Genomic DNA, 17,873 nt, shown 5'->3' on the forward strand with positions numbered 1-17,873 from the left:
ACTAATATTATTTAATCTGTACATCGTATGATTTTTTTTCTTTAAAAAAATGGATGAACCAAAGGCATTAGTTAACAGTCATATAAAGTATAGAATTGGAAACAAAGTATAAAGAATATAAATCCAAAAAGAATCACTGGTAGATTTTGTAAAGATTAATCAACTAAGAATCAAATCAAATGGAGGATGTTAATACAGGAGAACATCTTAGTTGTGGCAAGCTAAATCTAATTAGTTTCTAGACTCAAATCAGAAACAAGAAATACACTGATTTGAGGTAATAAAATGGAAGAGAACCACTTGTGAGAAAATAAGAAGATTAGGAAACTGCTGTTGAAAAGTTGTGATAGATAGCTGGAACTCATAATGATACAAAGTTCTGGTGTGACACAGTGGGTCAGGCAGCATCTCTGGAGAATGTGGATAGGTGAAGTTTCAGGATGTGACCCTTCTTCGGACTGATTCAGTGTGATGTGAGATGCTGCCTGACCTGCTGTGTGGGTTGGTTCTCTGCTGAATATACTATTTAAGAATTGTATTGCTTCCTTTTTATTCCATGATCATGCACTGTACATGGTTTAGGATCTTAGCATCATGCATTTGAAGTTTCATGGACCCACAAAGATGTGGCAGTTTTGTGTGGAGCAGCTTGCATTATCCTCATAACTGTGGGGAGACGCTGGACTCCATGAAGGTGCAAGTCCCAAACACCTGCACAATGAATCACTGCTGCCAAGACCAGGGAACTTACACAGACGTCTACACAGAGACCAGCAGTTGCTTACACACTTCATGCCGTTTCCCAGTAGTTGGGGCAGTGTTATCTACCCATTTAATCCACTGCAGATTATGCTGCATTAATTTCAACTGGGCAGCCACAGCTGCAAGGGAAGGAGATAACTTTTACTTACTTTGTTTTCAATTGATTGGGATAAGTAAAATACTTTTCCTGAATCATTTAGCACTTTATGCACTTTGACTGTTGTAAAAACATATTTTACAAAGTTAATAATATGTTTTATTATTCATTTGGTTTGAACGTCAGAGGCATTCATAATGTTCGAGCAGTGTGACAGCTTAGACATCTGTGTGAGCCTGGTGGCATGGCTTCATCAGCTGGCTGACCATGTCTCTGTGTGATTCATGATCTGAAGGCCCTGCCTCGCTGATCGGACCAGAGTCTTTGAGGGTGTTCCCTGCAGAGGGTCCATTGAGGATATGGGAAGATTGGGCAGGGAGGCGATTGCAAGCGGTGGACTGGTCTAAAGTGAGACTTGGGTTCACTCGTACTGTCACAACAGGGAGGAACCACTTTGATGCATGCCTGAAGGGGTGACCAAAATGCTGGAAGCGCACTCCGCAGCGGGCAGCAGCAGTGTAGAGGCGAGTGAGGCAAAAAGTTTCAGATGACCATTCCTCAGAACTTGCCTCTGTTAACTTGCAGTTGTTTTCGTGACAATGGATTGGTTGTCATTTACCAGCAGTTGTCTTTTTGCTTTAGATATTACAGCAGCTGCCATACATTTAAAAAAAAACTATTTTAAAACTGTCTCCAGTTGGTATTTTTAACATAGGAGTTAGACTCATATCGCCTTCAGCCAACCAAGTGGATGTCAACGAGTGGATACCCATCCATACTAATACCATTTACCTGATCATGGATAGCAGCCTTATACGTCTGGGCAATTCATAACTGTATACCCTCTGCTCTTAGACAACATTGCCATAGGGGAAGGTTTCTTATCATCTACCCTGTCTGGGTCCTTCAGGATTTTGAAAACCCTCATCAAGGATCCCCTCAACCTCCAGCAGAGGAGATTCACTGGGATGTTGCATGGGGTGGAGCTTTTCAGTTATGAAGGATGATTTGATAGCTTTGTTTTCCTTGGAGCTATAGGGGTATTAAGATGTTAAAATTATGAGGGGCAGATAGGGTAGGTAACAGGTAACATTTCCCTGTTGCTGAGGCACCTATAAATCGAAGGTATAGATTTACAGTAAAGGGTAGAAGGTTTAGAGGGGATCTGAAGAAAGTTACGTACAGAGACTGGAACTGGGCCAGTGGAGGATGGGGATATGCTGGCCACACTTACTATCTGGGTGAGCATGTGATCAGCCAAGGCCAAGAAGGATATAGCCATGTGACGGAAATTGGTATTAGTATGGTCACGTGTACCAAGATACAGACTTGGTGTATGTGAGTACTTCAATAGACAATAGGTGCAGGAGTAGCCCATTTGGTCCTTCGAGCCAGCACCACCATTCAATGTGATCATGGCTGAACATCCACAACCAGTACCCCGTTCCTGCCTTCTCCCGCCTTCTCCCCGTATCCCTTGACTCCGCTGTCTTCAAGAGCTCTATCTAACTCTCTCTTGAAAGCATCCAGAGAACTGGCCTCCACCACCCTATGAGGCAGAGAATTCCATAGACTCACAACTCTCTGTGTGAAAAAATATTTCCTCATCCCCGTTCTAAATGGCATAACCCTTATTCTTAAACTGTGGCCCCTGGTTCTGGACTCCCCCAACATTGGGAACATGTTTCCAGCCTCTAGCATGTCCAAACCTTTAATAATCTTATATGTTTCACTAAGATCCTCTCTCATCCTTCTAAATTCCAGAATAGACAAGCCCAGCTGCTCCATTCTATCAACATATGAAAGTCCCGCCATCCTGGGAATTATCCTTGTGAACCTATGCTGCACTCCCTCAATAGCAAGCATGTCCTTCCTCAAATTTGGAGACCAAAACTGCACACAATACCCCAGGTGTGGTCTCACTGGGGCCCTGTACTACTGCAGAAGGACCTCTTTGCTTCTGTACTCAACTCCTCTTGTTATGAAAGCCAACATGCCATTCTCTTTCTTCACTGCCTGCTGTACCTGCATGCTTACTTTCAGGCAACATGGTTAACATGGACATGGTGGGCCGAAGGGCCTGTTTCTGTACCATGTGACTGCATGACTCAAACTCTAGTCATGGTTTTATCGATCAAAGTAGTTCATGTTGGAGAGCAGTGCCCTACATTCCTTACAAAGCCTTTGAAATGTCAGGAATGTTTAGCATTTAAAAGTCGTCAAGTCAGGTATTGCCTCTTCCTTTCTCTGAAAGATTAGGGCAGCTGTGTAAGGAAGCATGAGCCTGGGTGGTATTCAGATTCATAGAATACTTACATTGCTTAGTATGTACAAATTTATCTTTAAGTAGAGTACTGTAGATTCAAAGCCATCTTATCGTTGAGATAAACATGGTTTCATTTAAATGAATACTGACTAAAAAATATATAATGATACAGAATTCCTTCTCTGGGTACTTAGAGCTAAATAATCAGTGAAGGACAGTTGGGAAATTCTTTATTATACTCATAACAATAATTTGACTTAAGCCATCAACTACCCAAATCCAACCTAATACTATTCCAGTGTAGTTGTATAAGAGGTGTAGGAAAGAACTGCAGATGCTGGTTTAAAACCAGCATTTTATCTTTTAAAATGCTGGAGAAACTCTGCGGGACAGGCAGCATCTCTGGAGAGAAGGAATGGGTGCCGTTTCAGGTCGAGGCCCTTCTCCAGAGATGCTGCCTGTCCCGCTGAGTTACTCCAGCACTTTATGTCTATCTTAGTTGTAAAAGTGAGTTTAAATTCCAGCCATTCCGGTATTCAAAGAAATTTGTTTTGTTTGGGCATTTTCTCCTTTCCTGTTAAATGCGAGCAGTAAAGATGTTCTCCCAACTCACTACGCATCTTATTACCTTCATGGTTATGAGTGTCACCTGGATCCTCGGGTCACTCCTAAATACCGGCATGGATTTACCATTTCCCCTCATAACAGCTGTCAAATTTAGGACTACTTTAAAATATGGATTTTTCAAACTGGTTTCAAAATGGTTGCAGTCTATATCAGGAGTGTCTGCAGAACCTGACAGAGATAACCAGCACTTAAGCATGTAGAATCAGCTCTCGTATATTGTGCCGAGTTAGATATGTGTAGTTTTGTTGAAGAAAGAACTGCAGATGCTGGATAAATCGAAGGTAGACAAAAATGGGTGAGGCAGCATCCATGGAGAGAAGGAATAGATGACATTTCGGGTTGAGATCCTTTTTCAGACTGAGTAGTGGTGTAAGGGCCTGTCCCACTTGGGAGACGACGGGCATCAGTGTCGCCTAAAACGACATACGACAGCATAGAACAGCACCTGTGACATCACAACCATCAGTGTACGTCCACCCGCGACACGACACGATACGGCAAGGCACGACAGGTTGCGTCATCTGGGGCAACATCACGACGCATCATGACGCATCGTTGTCGCATAGTGACACATGGTGACTCATGCTGATGCCCGATGACGCACATTAAATTAGCATAGGCAATGACCGTGCGTCACCACGCGTCACCCGTACGTCATCGTGCAAAAGGGCGCACGACAAGATAAGACACGCGGATGTCACGTGAGGATTTTGAACATTCCAAAATCCTGGGGCGGCAGGGAGACACCGTGGGTCACTACATGTGTCACCACTCGTCAACCGGCGTCACGACCCGACCACAAAGCGCCAACTTCTTTCAGGCTGTCGCCGAAAATGTTGCCCAAGTGGGGCAGGACCTGTAATGATGATTTTGAGTAAATAGCAAAATCCGGGCCATCCTTTATGAATGCTTCTGTGCTCAACAATCAGTGTAAAAAGGGGGGCTTTCCACTCAATTCACTTAACTGTGTTTCAAGAATTTCACGCACTGGGTTCATACATTTCACAGGATATGATAATGCCTTTAGTTAACCATTATTTCTTTAGAAGAAAAAAAATTGATTCTTGTAACAAAAGAATCAAAGTGCTGGAGTAAGTCAAAGTGCTGGCAGCATCCGTGGAGAACATGGATATGTGACGTTTGGCATCAGGACCCATCTTCAGGCTGGGTTGATTCTTATACTGCTTTTAAATATTCCCTCCATTTCCTACAGCAAGTCGGAAGGCAAGACTCACTTCTGTTGTTGCGACCCAGAACTATCACAGACATATTTTAAATCCCTTTTACTGCCGCCACTGTCATTTTATGTGTGAGACGATCATAGTCAGTTACAATACAGTCATTGCTCTGTCATTTTGCTCATGTGAACATCACATCCTGAAATCTAAGATTAGTGTGTCACATCTCTTTGCTGTGCATATCTGGGACGACCAAAGCAAAATCTCCAACATCATTCTGTCAGATACTGATGCCCATCCAAATGTACTTATGCAAATCCATGTTGTCAGGTTGCAGCAAGAGCCAATGCTGCTCGTTGATGTGTCCATCCTGCAAAACCCCTGCAGGGATATTCAGCAGGACAAGATGCTACTTGCCTCATTCCATTCTTATCTCTCCTGTCAAACCCAGAGAATAGGCAGCACTTTCTCTTCCCCGGCCCTCTGTATTACCCCAGATCTAGGGGCGGCACAGTGGTGCAGTGGTAGTTGTGGCCGTAGAGGTCCAGAATCCCAGGTTCAATGCTGACTATAGGTGCTGTCTGTACAGAGTTTGTATGTTCTCCGTGTGACTGTGTGGGATTTTTCCGGGTGCTCCGGTTTCCTCATACACTTCAAAGACGTACAGGTTTGTAGGTCAATTATATATTGTCCCTAGTGTGTAGGATAGTGCTAGTGTACGGGGCGATTGCTGGTCGGCACAGACCCGGTGGGCTAAAGAAACTGTTTATGCGTTTGATCTCTAAATTCTTATCCACGAATAAGGAGACACATTGCCACAGTTCGTAGAGCTGCTGCCTCACAGCACCAGAGATCCATGTTCGATTCAGAACTCTGGTGCTGTCTGTGTGGAGTTTGCACATTCTTCCTCAGACCATGTGGCTTTCCTCCCACATCACAAAAACATGCGAGTTTGAATGTTAATTGACCTCTGTCAATTGCCCCTAGTGTGTAGTGAGTGAAAGTGGAATAATATGGTACTAGTATGAATGGGTGATCAATGGTCCGCATGGACTCATGGCGCCAGAGCCTATTTCCATGCTGTATCTTTCAATCAATTGATCATTAGCTCGTCATTTACATGTTAACCCTCAGCCATATCATCTAGATGTATGTCAGTGGACCCCAGCTTTATCTCATCATTCTATTGTCCTTTCCATAGTCTCTTAATTGTCTGTTTATTTAATTGGCATTCAGGTGCAGATGAGAGAAATTTTCTCCAGTTAAATATTGAAAGGACTAAAATCATAATTGTTGTTCCTCCTTGCAACAGCCATCTTTGGCACTACCACCTCTGTCCTTTTCCCTGGTAACTATAAAATGGAGTTGGATAGCAGTGGTGAATAAGTTTTTTTCTTAAATCTCAACATAATAGCTTTCATGCTCCTCTATCTTCCCCAGAAGGTAGTCGAGAGCAGAGCAATTGTCATTACAGGCTGAGATGCATCCCATCAGAACACTTTCTCAAACACATTTGTAGAAATGTGAAAGAATCCCCGTGGACATGGCAAATCTTCTCAGACACCAAGTCTTGATGCTTGCGTCAGTATGAATCTATCAGTTAAGGTTGCTGGTGACATCTATGTGAGGAATTTGAAGCTGTCAACCAACTTGAACCTCTACATCAGCTCCATGATGAGGACAAAGTTATGCCTCCACTGAAAGCTGTGGAGGCAAAGTCAGTGGATATATTTAAGGCGGAGATAGATAGATTCTTGATTTGTACGGGTGTCAGAGGTTAGGGGGAGTAGGCAGGAGAATAGGGTTAGGAGGGAGAGATAGATCAGTCATGATTGAAGGGCGGAATAGACTTGATGGGCTGAATGGCCCAATTCTACTCCTATCACTTATGATCTTATGATCTTCACCTCCTTGCCTCCTTATGACAACAACCATTTCTTTCATCTTCCCAATGTTGTTCTAGGCTGTTGTTCCTGGTAGAAAGTTTCCAAACCCTTTCCTGGGTTTCTGTGGTATCAGCAAACTTAAAGATTGAGTTGGTGGTATAATTGGCCACATAATCATGGGTGAACAGGGAGTGGAGCACACTACCCTGAGCAGTTGAGGGTAAAAGTGGAGGCAATCTGATGTCCAATTCTGACCCACTAAAGTCTGATGATCAGGAAGTCCATAAACCAGTTACTGAGCGAGGCCCCAAGGCCAACGACCAGGAGTTGAGAGATGAGTTTATTCAGTATTGTGATGTTGAAGCCGATGCTTATTACTTTTAGACTTGCCTGTTTCAACCTCAGTCTGCCTTCAAGCCATGAGGTCATTCAAATCTTTACTCTTTATGCCCTGGATCATAGCAAGTGCCTTTTAACATTCACCCTAGAATTACCAACCTTTATTGGCCACCAGTTAAGCAATGCTTTGATTTTTATTTGCTTGATCTAGTGGAGGAGGTCAATGAGGATCGTAAATTCCACATAAATAAGACACAAAATGCTGGAGTAACTCTGTGGGTCAGGCAGTATCCCTGGAGAATATGAATCCATCAACCTGACCCGCTGAGTTACTCCAGTATTTTGTGTCTATCTTCGATTTAAACCAGCATCTGTAGTTCTTTCCTACATAATAAGAATCCATGTCCTCCAGAAATACTGCATGACCCTTTCGGTTACTCTCGCACTTTGTTGGGGGGTTTTGTAATTAAAAATAAGCAGCATCTGCAGTTCCTTGTTCTTTAAACCTTAGCTTGGTTTTCAACTCTCTGTGCTCATCCTCTTCTCTCCTCCAGACCCATAATCCTTATTGATTTTTATACTCCTCCACATGTAACTTCTTAAGAGTCCTTACTTAAATTACTCCATAAATTTGTTTGTCCATTTATTAATGTGGATCCAAAGACGAGCAGTATCATTCGTGGACACCAGGTGTAACTCAATTATTGCCCTGTCGGACATGGTCCCTGGGCATTTTTCCCCCAATGATTTGATTTACACTAGAACTGCAGCCTGAGTTATTGCAAAGACTCCAGGATCCAGGTTGACTGAACAGCGGCCTTTCCACTGAACCGGGTCAACATATGTCACAGCCTAAAGGAGGAGATAATTGCTCAATAACAGTGCAATCCGTGGAAAATATGGCAGTCTGACCTTACCTACAGACGTCAAGCAAAGGTCAAGGCCCATGCACCTCCAAGCAACAACAATCCAGTAAAGCAATGATGCCTCTGTGTACTCTGCAAACACATGTACTTCATACCAGTCTACTGGCTTTAACAGCTATTGCCAGGGAATATGATACCTTCATTAAAACGGGCTGCATTTTTATTCCTGCTGATCGTCTTTAGCAAGATGCCCTTCATTTTATAAGATTCATAACATATTAATGCCTTTTATTTCTATTGAAATTTAAAATTTCTTGTGGATGCTTGGTATTTTGGGGTTATTCTGCTTTAATCATCCTATGAGATTTTCTTTTTCCCTTCCAGATTTGGATATTTATCTTCCTTACTTTCTGGTCAGAAATTTTCTTGCAGATAGCGATCCAGTTTATGTTATGAGCTACTTCAATACTCAGTTAATAGTTTCCTTCCTGACCCCATGAGTCTTTGAACAAACCAAAATATTCTTGCCACATAACATAACCTACTGCTTGCTAAAATCAGCATGGACAATAAACACCGTATTCTGTTAATTTGGTGTGACTTTTTGTAGTTATAGAGAGATAAAATAAATGTTACAGTCACTGATATTTCTCTCTTATATCAGTTAAATCCATGATCCTTTCCTATTAACTGCCTAGGAATTGGTTTTGCTCAGTGTGTTATTTTTCCACAGTAGATATAAAAACATATCATTCAGTGTATATATATATATAGCTGGATCAACTTTTTCCTTTAACATTGATTGGAAAATGAAAGCTCTTTGCCAATCTCCTTGCATCAGGAGGGGCTTAAAAAGGCAGCACAACAGCACAGAGGTTGAGCTACCATCTCACAGCGATAGACACCCAGGTTCGATCTTGACTATGGTTGCTATCTGTGCCTCTGTGTCTCTCACCAACTTCTAAAGATGTACCACAGTAAGCATCTTATTAGGATGCATCACAACTTGGTTTGGGAACAGCTGTATTCAAGACCGCAAGAAATTGCAGCGAATCGTGAACATAGCCCAAGGCAATCACACAAACCAATCTCCTTTCTATTGACTCCATTTATACCCCACGCTGCCTCGGCAAGGCCAGCAGCATAATTAAGGACGAGTCGCACCCTGGCCAATCCCTCTACTGCCCTTTCCCATCAGGCAAAAGGTAAAGAAGTGTGAAAACGTACACCACCAGATTCAGGGACAGTTTCTTCCCAGCTGTTATCAGGCAACTGAATCATTCTCCCACAACCAGAGAGCAGTGCTGAACTATTATCTACCTCTTTGTGATGCTCAGACTTGATTGGACTTTACTGGCTTCAGCTTGCACTGAACGTTATTCCTTTATCATGTATCTACACACTACAAATGGCCCGATTGTAATTATGTATTGTCTTTCTGCTGACCGGTTAGCGTGCAACAAAAGCTTTTAACTGTACCTCGGTACACGTGACAATAAACTAAACTGAAAATGAAACTGAACAGAAACTGCAATATTTGTACATTCTCCCTGTGACTGCATGAGTTTTTTCTGCGTGCGTTTTCTCCCACATTCCAAAGATATGAAAATTGTTAGGTTAATCGTCTTCTGTAAATTGCTCCTAGTGTGAAGGGTACAAAAGTGGAACATAGAACTAGTGTGCGAGTGATTGACGGTGCGAGTGCTGTATCTCTATACTAAACTAAGAACGAGGAGTTTATCTGAAATATCTAAGATCTTGGAGGTCTTATAAGCAGTTAGAGAGAGAATATTTACTTATGTGGATGAACGATTTCCTTCAATGGGACACAATTTTATATATCTATTTAATCCATAGATGAAACAATTTTTGTTTTCTCTTCAACAATATTATGGGGCCTGTCTTCAAAGGGTGGAAGTGACCATTTAATATTATTAGAGTTAGATGGATAAGCAAGGAGCAGAAATATTTCTGGGGTAGACAGGTATGCAGAACTGAGTTAAAATGAGAAGCGCCATTAACTTCTTAATTGGCGGAATCTACTCGAGGGGCCGAGTGGCCTATTCCTGCTTGTAATGTTCACGTTCACACGTACTTTCAACATTCTGCAGGTTGCTCCAAATGTTGGAGTTTAATTTTTAAGTCGGATTGCAACAGGCCGTCGGCCCTGTTTGAGGGGTTTGCTGCTGTTTCAGTTATGTTGAATTGATTTCAAGGGGACTAATGGCAGTTTTATTCTTCATTCAATTAGATCATCTATAACAATGACCACATTGAAGTGGACGGCAGAGCTGCGCAGAAACTGATCACCAATTTAAGCCCCGACACGTCGTATTCGTTTGTGTTGACCAATCGCGGGAACAGTGCTGGAGGATTACAACAAGTGGTCTCAGCGCACACAGCACCGGACCTTCTCCGTACCAAGCCAGTCTTGATTGAGAAAACCAACTCAGATGGAATGCTAACCGTCGAATTGACAGCAGTGCCAACGCCACCAGCCCCTGTAAAGTAAGCAACGGTTACTCAATCAGTTACAGTATGAAGCTCTGCTCAAGTCTCTTTGGCAGGCTACTTTTCCACCGGCGTGCTTGCCTTGTATCCAACCACACTGGCCCTTTGCGCCCTCAAATAAGGCAGCGAAGGTCAGGGTGACGAGTGGGCCTCAGGTGGTGCAGATATCTCATCCCTGTAAACTACTGACAGCCTCGCACAAGAGTCAAGTCAAGATTCGATAGTCATATACATGGGGGATGGAATAATGAAGTTCTTACTTAGAGTCATAGAGAGAGTCAATTAGCATGGAAACAAGCACTTCCACCAACCTTGCCCATGCCAAGCAATATGTCCCATCTACACTAGTCCCAGCTGCCTGCATTTGGCCCATATCCCTCTAAAGCTATCTTATCCATGTGCCTGCTTAAATGTTTCTTAAACGTTGTGTTGGTACCTTGATAGAAAAATGGTACTTGATGCAGCTTTACAGACATATTATTGCTACAACATAAGAAATATATAGTAAACCAATAATACTATACTTTATCTGTTACACTTGGTATCCAGACTATAATAGTGCAAGTGAGGCAATGCTGGAGTGTGAAATTTGTTGTCAACCAAAGCTGTCACTGAATTTAACAATTAAATGTCTCTATTCTGAGATACACAAAAGAAACTGAAAAGTTTTGTTTAAATAACAAGAATACATAATAACAGAAACAAATACTGAGAATGGTAAATTAAAACTTTTTTAAACAAAAACTTGGTGCCCCTTTTCCTCTGAATCCCTTATTAAAATTGATAAGCGTCTCAGATCCTGCAGTAAGTCAGACTTTGTAAAAGAAGTTATCCTCCAGAGTACTCATCAGTTATCCCAGAAAGGCTTGTAAATAATTACCACATTGTTTATAAGAATTGTCACGAGTACTGATTTAGTTAATTTAACAGTCAACACAAACATTTCTGTTGATGTAATCAGCTTGATCAGATCGGCTGTTTTCATTTGACCTAACTAGAAATATTTGAATATTTTTAATATTATCAAAACTTTCTCTATTTTTATATATTAAAGTAATAAACCATGAGATTTCTCTTTATTGAAAACCCTGCATATGACATGCATTTGCAGGCTATAAAATTCACTTCCTGTGGTCACATTTATTTTACATAACATTAATTTTCATAATCTGTAAAAAATTAAATGAAAGATGTGGCAACAGGGCAGTTGCGAAATAGTGAGTGGATTGAGTACAGTTAGCACAGATTTATGAATGGGGGAAATCACACATTTTCATTGTTGTAACTAACCAAATAGAAGAGGGGAAATCAGTTGACATGATATACGTAGACATTCACAATGCCTTGGGAAATCTAAACAAAATTAGTACTCGTGAAATTGGGGTAATATCAAGATGTAGACTGAGAACATGTTAACAAACAAAAAACTGTGTAGGAATACCTTTTGGAGTTATGAGGCTGTGAGAGGGATTCATTCACTTGGCTCCAGTTTTTAACAGTTGCTAACGGTGAGTTGGGTGAAGGTACGATGAAGGATGCCTCCAAATTATTTGTTGATGCAAAGCTAGGTGACTGCGGAAGGTGCAGTGAATATGGACAGGATAATTTAACGGACAACACGAGGTGAATGGAATATCATGTGGTAAAAAGTGAGGTCAGCCACTTTATTCAGGGAAAAAGATGAGCAGAGTACCGTTTCAATGATGAGTGCATGAAAGGTCTTGGTCTTCAGTGGGACCTGAACATCCAGTACATCAAATGCTAAAAGATAATATGCAGAAATGGTAAGTATTTATGAAGGCGAATTGGATGCTGCCCTTTAAGTTTTGGTTTATTATCATCATGTATATCGAAGTAAAAAGCTTTGTTTTGCATGCTATCCAAACAGATCAGACATACCATACATAAAGACGATCAAGTCATTTGTAAGTACAATAGATAGAGCAAAGGAGAAGATACAGAGGGCGGAATATAGTCTCAGCATTGTAGCGCATCAATTCCACAGTCTAATGTCCTCCATGGGGTAGAGGTGAGTAACCTAGCTTATGGAAGGACCATTCAGAAGCCTGATAACAGCATGATGAAGCTTGCAAGAAACCTTGACTGCAAGAGTGGAGGCATCTTACAGAAATAAAATGAGGTCTTCGTGATATTACACAAGCAATGAGTCAACTGTCAACTGATTTCCCCTCTTCTATTTGGTTAGTTCATTCTAGTATCCATGCCCATGATAGTGTATACTTGCAATGGAGGAAATGCAACCCATGTTCCTCAAGGATGAGGATGGGGAATGGGATTGTCGTAACTGGTGAGCTTAGGTAAAGTAGGCATATGCTCTTTTTCATTTAGAAGAATGAAATGTGATCTCATTGAAGTATGGAAAATTATTTGCGAGATGTTGGAATAGATACAAAGAAGGTGCATTTCCCCTGTCTAGGCTGTTTTGAACCATGGGTCATAGTAGTAGTAAGAGATTGACTACTCAAGACTGAGATGGGAAGAGATGTCTTCACTTCAGGGAGCAGTGAATTTTTGGAGTTCACTTGGATTTTTGGAGTTCAGTCTGAAGAAGGGTTCCGGCCCGAAACGTCGTCTATTTCCTTCGCTCCATAGATGATGCTGCACCCGCTGAGTTTCTCCAGCATTTTTATGTACCTTCGATCTTCCAGCATCTGCAGTTCCTTCTTGAACACAACAGTGAATTTTTGTAATTTTCTACCCATTTGTGTTGTGCAGTCCTAATTGCCCAGTATATTCAAGACAGAGATATGTTATGGTTAGGGAGAAGTTCAAAGGTTAAGGGGTTAGCACAGAAAAATGGCAACAAGATAGTGGAGGAGGTAAATGGTGAGAATGGCTTGCACTTTTTCCTAGATCTTATGTTTTTAAAGAAATCACTTTCAACAACAAGGACCTCTAAACTTATATTCATCCTTTGCAAAATCACACCAACCATAAAATACAGTCTGCCTTCATGCTTGTTTGATTGCCTGAGCACTTATTTTGGTAATCTAAATTCCAACCTTAAACCCTTCAAAAATAAACTTTTTTTAAACTTCCATAACATGGTTAAATAGATTAATTAGCAGTCTGACCACGGTGAACATTTCTGTTGATGTGATGAATCTGACCAGATCAGCTGTTTTCAGGACCCGACCACAACTTGAAATATTTGAATATTTTTAATGTTATCAAAGCCCTTCTCTAATTTTATATATTGAAATAAAAATGACGACATCTTTATTAAAAGATCTGCATATGATGTATAATTTTAGGCTATAAAATCCACGTCCTGTGGTCATAAATTTTATGTATAAAGTTTGCAAAATTTGCTCTGGAAATTGCTCTTGGGATATATTTAGTGTCAAGCCTATTTGCTTTCACACGACAGCTTTCGTCATAGTAGTCAATTATTTGCCATTTTCTTGAAAAATGCTTTCGTATTAATTTTCACTTTTCAAAATGGAACTGTTTATTATTTTTAGCACGTTAACCAGTGATGTAATCGGCCTGCTGCTCTTCTGAGTTTATTGTATAGTTTAGTTCAGAGATACAGCATGGAAACATGCCCTTAAGCTCACTGTCCACACCAACCATTGATCACCAATACACTAGTTCTATGTTTTTCCCACTTTCGCATCCCACACACTCGGTGCAATTTACAGAAGCCAATTATCCTACAAACATGCCTGTGTTTTGGAATGTGGGAGGAATCAGAGCTTTTGGAGAAAACCCACACGGTCACAGGGGGATCTTTGCACAGCAGCACCTGGAGTCAGGATCGAGCCCAGGTCTCTAGCACTGTGAGGCGGCAGCTCTTCTGCTGTGCCCCTGAACTGTCCCTAATCACGTCTTCGGGCCCACAGCCACCAAAGGTCAGTCCCCATGCCCTAGGTTGTGCCCTACATCCGTGCCTCTGGATGTTTGGCCGCTTCTTTTAACCCAGTTCCCTTAAGTTTGAAATACTGCCTCCGGTTCTTTGCTGAAGCTCATACCAACACCTGGGGCCACTGCTGTCTCTCCTTCTCTCACTCTGTCTCACTTGCGCCTTTGTCTCCTGCCCTTCCTTTCTAAAGATGCTTAATTTTGGATGTGGTTATGCTCATGATTTATAACTATTAATCAACCACTTTCACTACTTCAGCCCTAAATTGCATTCACCACATGTCTTTGTAATGCTGTTCATTTAAAGAATTGTAGAATAATGGACCAGTGTTCCCAGGAATAGTGGTCGGAGGTGTTTATTGAAGCCGTCTGGAAGGGTTCAGTCTGGACTTTCAGTAAGAGAGGAATGTGATCAAGTAGAAAGTGTGAGAAGAAATACAGCATAAAATGAAAGGCAGAAAAGGAACAAGCAAAAGTGGAAAGATGAGGAAATGAGGGCGAGAGTCAAACAAGGCCATTGTACAAAAAAAAGCTCAGCCGGTTAATAATACTAAAAAGATAACTCTCAATGTGCAGAGCATTCACAACAAGACAGATGAATTAACAATGCAAATAGACATGAATGGTTATCAATTTGTTGCTATGATAGAGACAGGAGGTTTGAGAGGTTATGCTTGAACTTTATGAAACAATGGGCAGATGCCAGCTGGAGTACTGCATGCAGTTCAGAACAGGTTGTAAAGATAACTCTGGAGGGAGTGTAGATTCAGCAAGGTGTTGCCTGAGCTATCAGAGGTAGAAAAAAACTAGAGGATATGGATTTAGAGTAAACGGTAAGAGATTTAGAGGGTGTCTGAGGAGAAACATTTTCATCTAGAGAATGATGACTACCGTGAATGCACTGCTAGAGGGCACGGTGGATGCAGTCACTGACAGCATCTAAAGTGTCTAAATGAGCTCTTGAATTGTCCAGGTAGAGAAGACTACAGGCCAAGTGCTGAGAGATGGGATTAATAAAGATGGGTGTCCATGGTGGATGTATGCCTGTAGGCCGAATGGCCTGTTTCCGTGTTGTATGACCCCATGGTCTGCAAGGTGACCAAGGGGGAGAATTGGACATCCTGAGGAATTCAGTGTTCAAGGAGGAAAGGGAATGGGGCGACATTGCTAACTAAGTAGGAAATAATGTGATGGTGTGAATGGACAATGATTTGGAAAATCACAACATGAATTTGGTGTGGATGGAGCTCAAAAATACTGTGGGGCAGAAAACATTGATGAATTTAAAGATAGGCCCAGAACACCAGTGATGTTGGAGATAGAATTTAAACAAGAAATTAGTGACATGCAAGAAGAGTGCAATTGTAATTCATGAGTGACTCTAATCTACATATAGATTGGTCACACCAAATTGGCAACAATACAGTGGAGGAGGAGTTTCTGCAGTGCAAACGTGATGCCTTTATCGGACCAATATGTTGAAGAACCAACTGGAGAGGGGGCTATTCCTGTGATAAAAGAGAATCATGACCAATCTTGTACGTGATCCTTTCGGAAAGAATGACCATTTAGCTGTAATTGTTCATTAAGATGGAGAGTGAAGCAGCAGAATCAGAAACCAAGGTCCTGAACCTGAACAAAGGAAAGTGCAAGAGTGTGAGATGTGAATTAGCTCTGATGGATTGGGAAATTTACTGATGGTGGATAGGCAGTGGATATTATTTAAAGTATTTGCACATAAAGTATGACAATTATTCATTCCTGTCTTGCATAAAAATAAATCAGAAAATAGGGCTCAACTGTAGCTTACAAAGCAAATTGGAGACAGTATTAGATTCAAAGAGGAGGCCTATCAAATTGACCCAAAAAAGCAGCAGATCTTGGATTGGGAGTGGTTTAAATATCAGCAAAGGAGGACAAAATGATTGATTAATAAAGTGGGGGGTGGGTGGTGTGGAAATGGAATATGAACGTAGTTGTGTAAAGAGGAACTGCAGATGCTGGTTTAAACTGAAGACATATACAAAGGCTGGAGTAGGCAGCGGGTCAGGCAGCATCTGGAGTAACTCAGCGGGTCAGGCATCATCTCTGGAGAAAAGCAATGATGTTTAGGGTCAACACCCTTCTAAGCTTGCAAAGAACATAAAAAACTGATTGTGAATGGTTCTGTAAATGTGTGTAAGGATAGAGGTTAGGGAAAACAAAGGAAGGTTACCTCTAATCAGGTATAGGAGGAATTACAGCAAAAAGCCAAAGTGCTGGAGGAACTCAGCAGGTCAGGCAGCATCTGTGTAGGGAAATGGACAGTCAAAATTCTGAGTTGATACCCTTCATTTAGACGAAAAGAGTGAAGGGGAGATAACCAGCATAGAGAGGTAAAGATGAGTGGAGCAAGAGCTGGAACATGATAGGTAGACCCAAGTGAGGGGGGGGTTAGTGGATGGTCAAATGGAGGATAGAGTGGTGGAGACAAACTTCTCAAGTTTGCGGATGACGCAACCCTGATTGGACTGATCCAGGATGGGGAGGGATCTACCGACAGACAGGAAGTGATACTGCTGGCTTCCTGGTGCCATCGCAACAACCTGCAGCTCAATGTTCTTAAGACAGTGGAATTGATTGTATTTAGGAGAGATCCCCCTCCCCTCACCCCACTCACCATCAACAACACCACAGTCACATCTGTGGAGTCTTTTAAGTTCCTGGGAACCATCATCTCCAAGGACTTTAAATGGGGGACCACCATCGACTCCACAGTCAAAAAGGCACAACAGAGGATGTACTTCCTATGGCAGCTGAGGAAGCACAATCTGCCACAGGCAATGATGGTCCAATTTTACACGGCCATCGTAGAATCTGTCCTCACCTTCTCCATCATGGTCTGGTTTGGCTCAGCCACCAAGCACGACACCCGGAGGCTGCAGCGAATCGTCCGATCAGCAGAGAAGGTTATTGGCTGCAACCTTCCCTCATTGATGAACTGTACACTGCAAGGGCCAGGAAGCAAGCGGGCAAGATCATCTCTGACCCCTCTCACCCTGGCCACAAACTCTTTGAATCACTTCCCTTTGGAAGGCGACTCCGGACTGTCAAAGCTGCCACAGCTAGACATAAAAAAATAGCCTTTTTCCACGAGTAGTAGCTCTACTCAATAACCAAAAATCTGTAGCCTCCTTTTGCTTTGGCATTTTATTTAATTCACATGTTTAATCAAAAATATTTTATAGTTAATGTTTAATGGTTTATGTGCCATTCCTAATTGCGGGCATAGCACCAAAGCAAATTCCTTGTATTCCTTGTATGTGAATACTTGGCCAATAAAACTATTCATTCATTCATTCGAGAGAGTGAAAGAGGCTGGGTAATGATTGGTGGAATTAACGAGGGACTGTATTTGATGGAGAGAAAGATGGAGTATGGGACCAAATAAGGGAGATGGGGGTGGGGGGGGGACCA

General features: G+C 41.8%; 1 protein-coding gene across 22 annotated transcripts in view; it reads left to right on the forward strand.

Annotated features, from left to right (window-relative positions):
• LOC129695551 (receptor-type tyrosine-protein phosphatase delta-like) overlaps positions 1-17,873 on the forward strand; it is a 570,848-nt gene that overhangs the window by 436,240 nt on the left and 116,735 nt on the right. For all 22 annotated transcript variants that reach the window (XM_055632599.1, XM_055632618.1, XM_055632598.1 and 19 more), the window contains one exon: positions 10,273-10,529. In XM_055632599.1, the coding sequence (XP_055488574.1) occupies positions 10,273-10,529 (257 nt within the window). The remainder of the gene's footprint in view (positions 1-10,272; positions 10,530-17,873) is intronic.

Source organism: Leucoraja erinacea, chromosome 3 (genome assembly GCF_028641065.1).
Source record: "Leucoraja erinacea ecotype New England chromosome 3, Leri_hhj_1, whole genome shotgun sequence".
NCBI classification, from domain to species: domain Eukaryota; kingdom Metazoa; phylum Chordata; class Chondrichthyes; order Rajiformes; family Rajidae; genus Leucoraja; species Leucoraja erinaceus.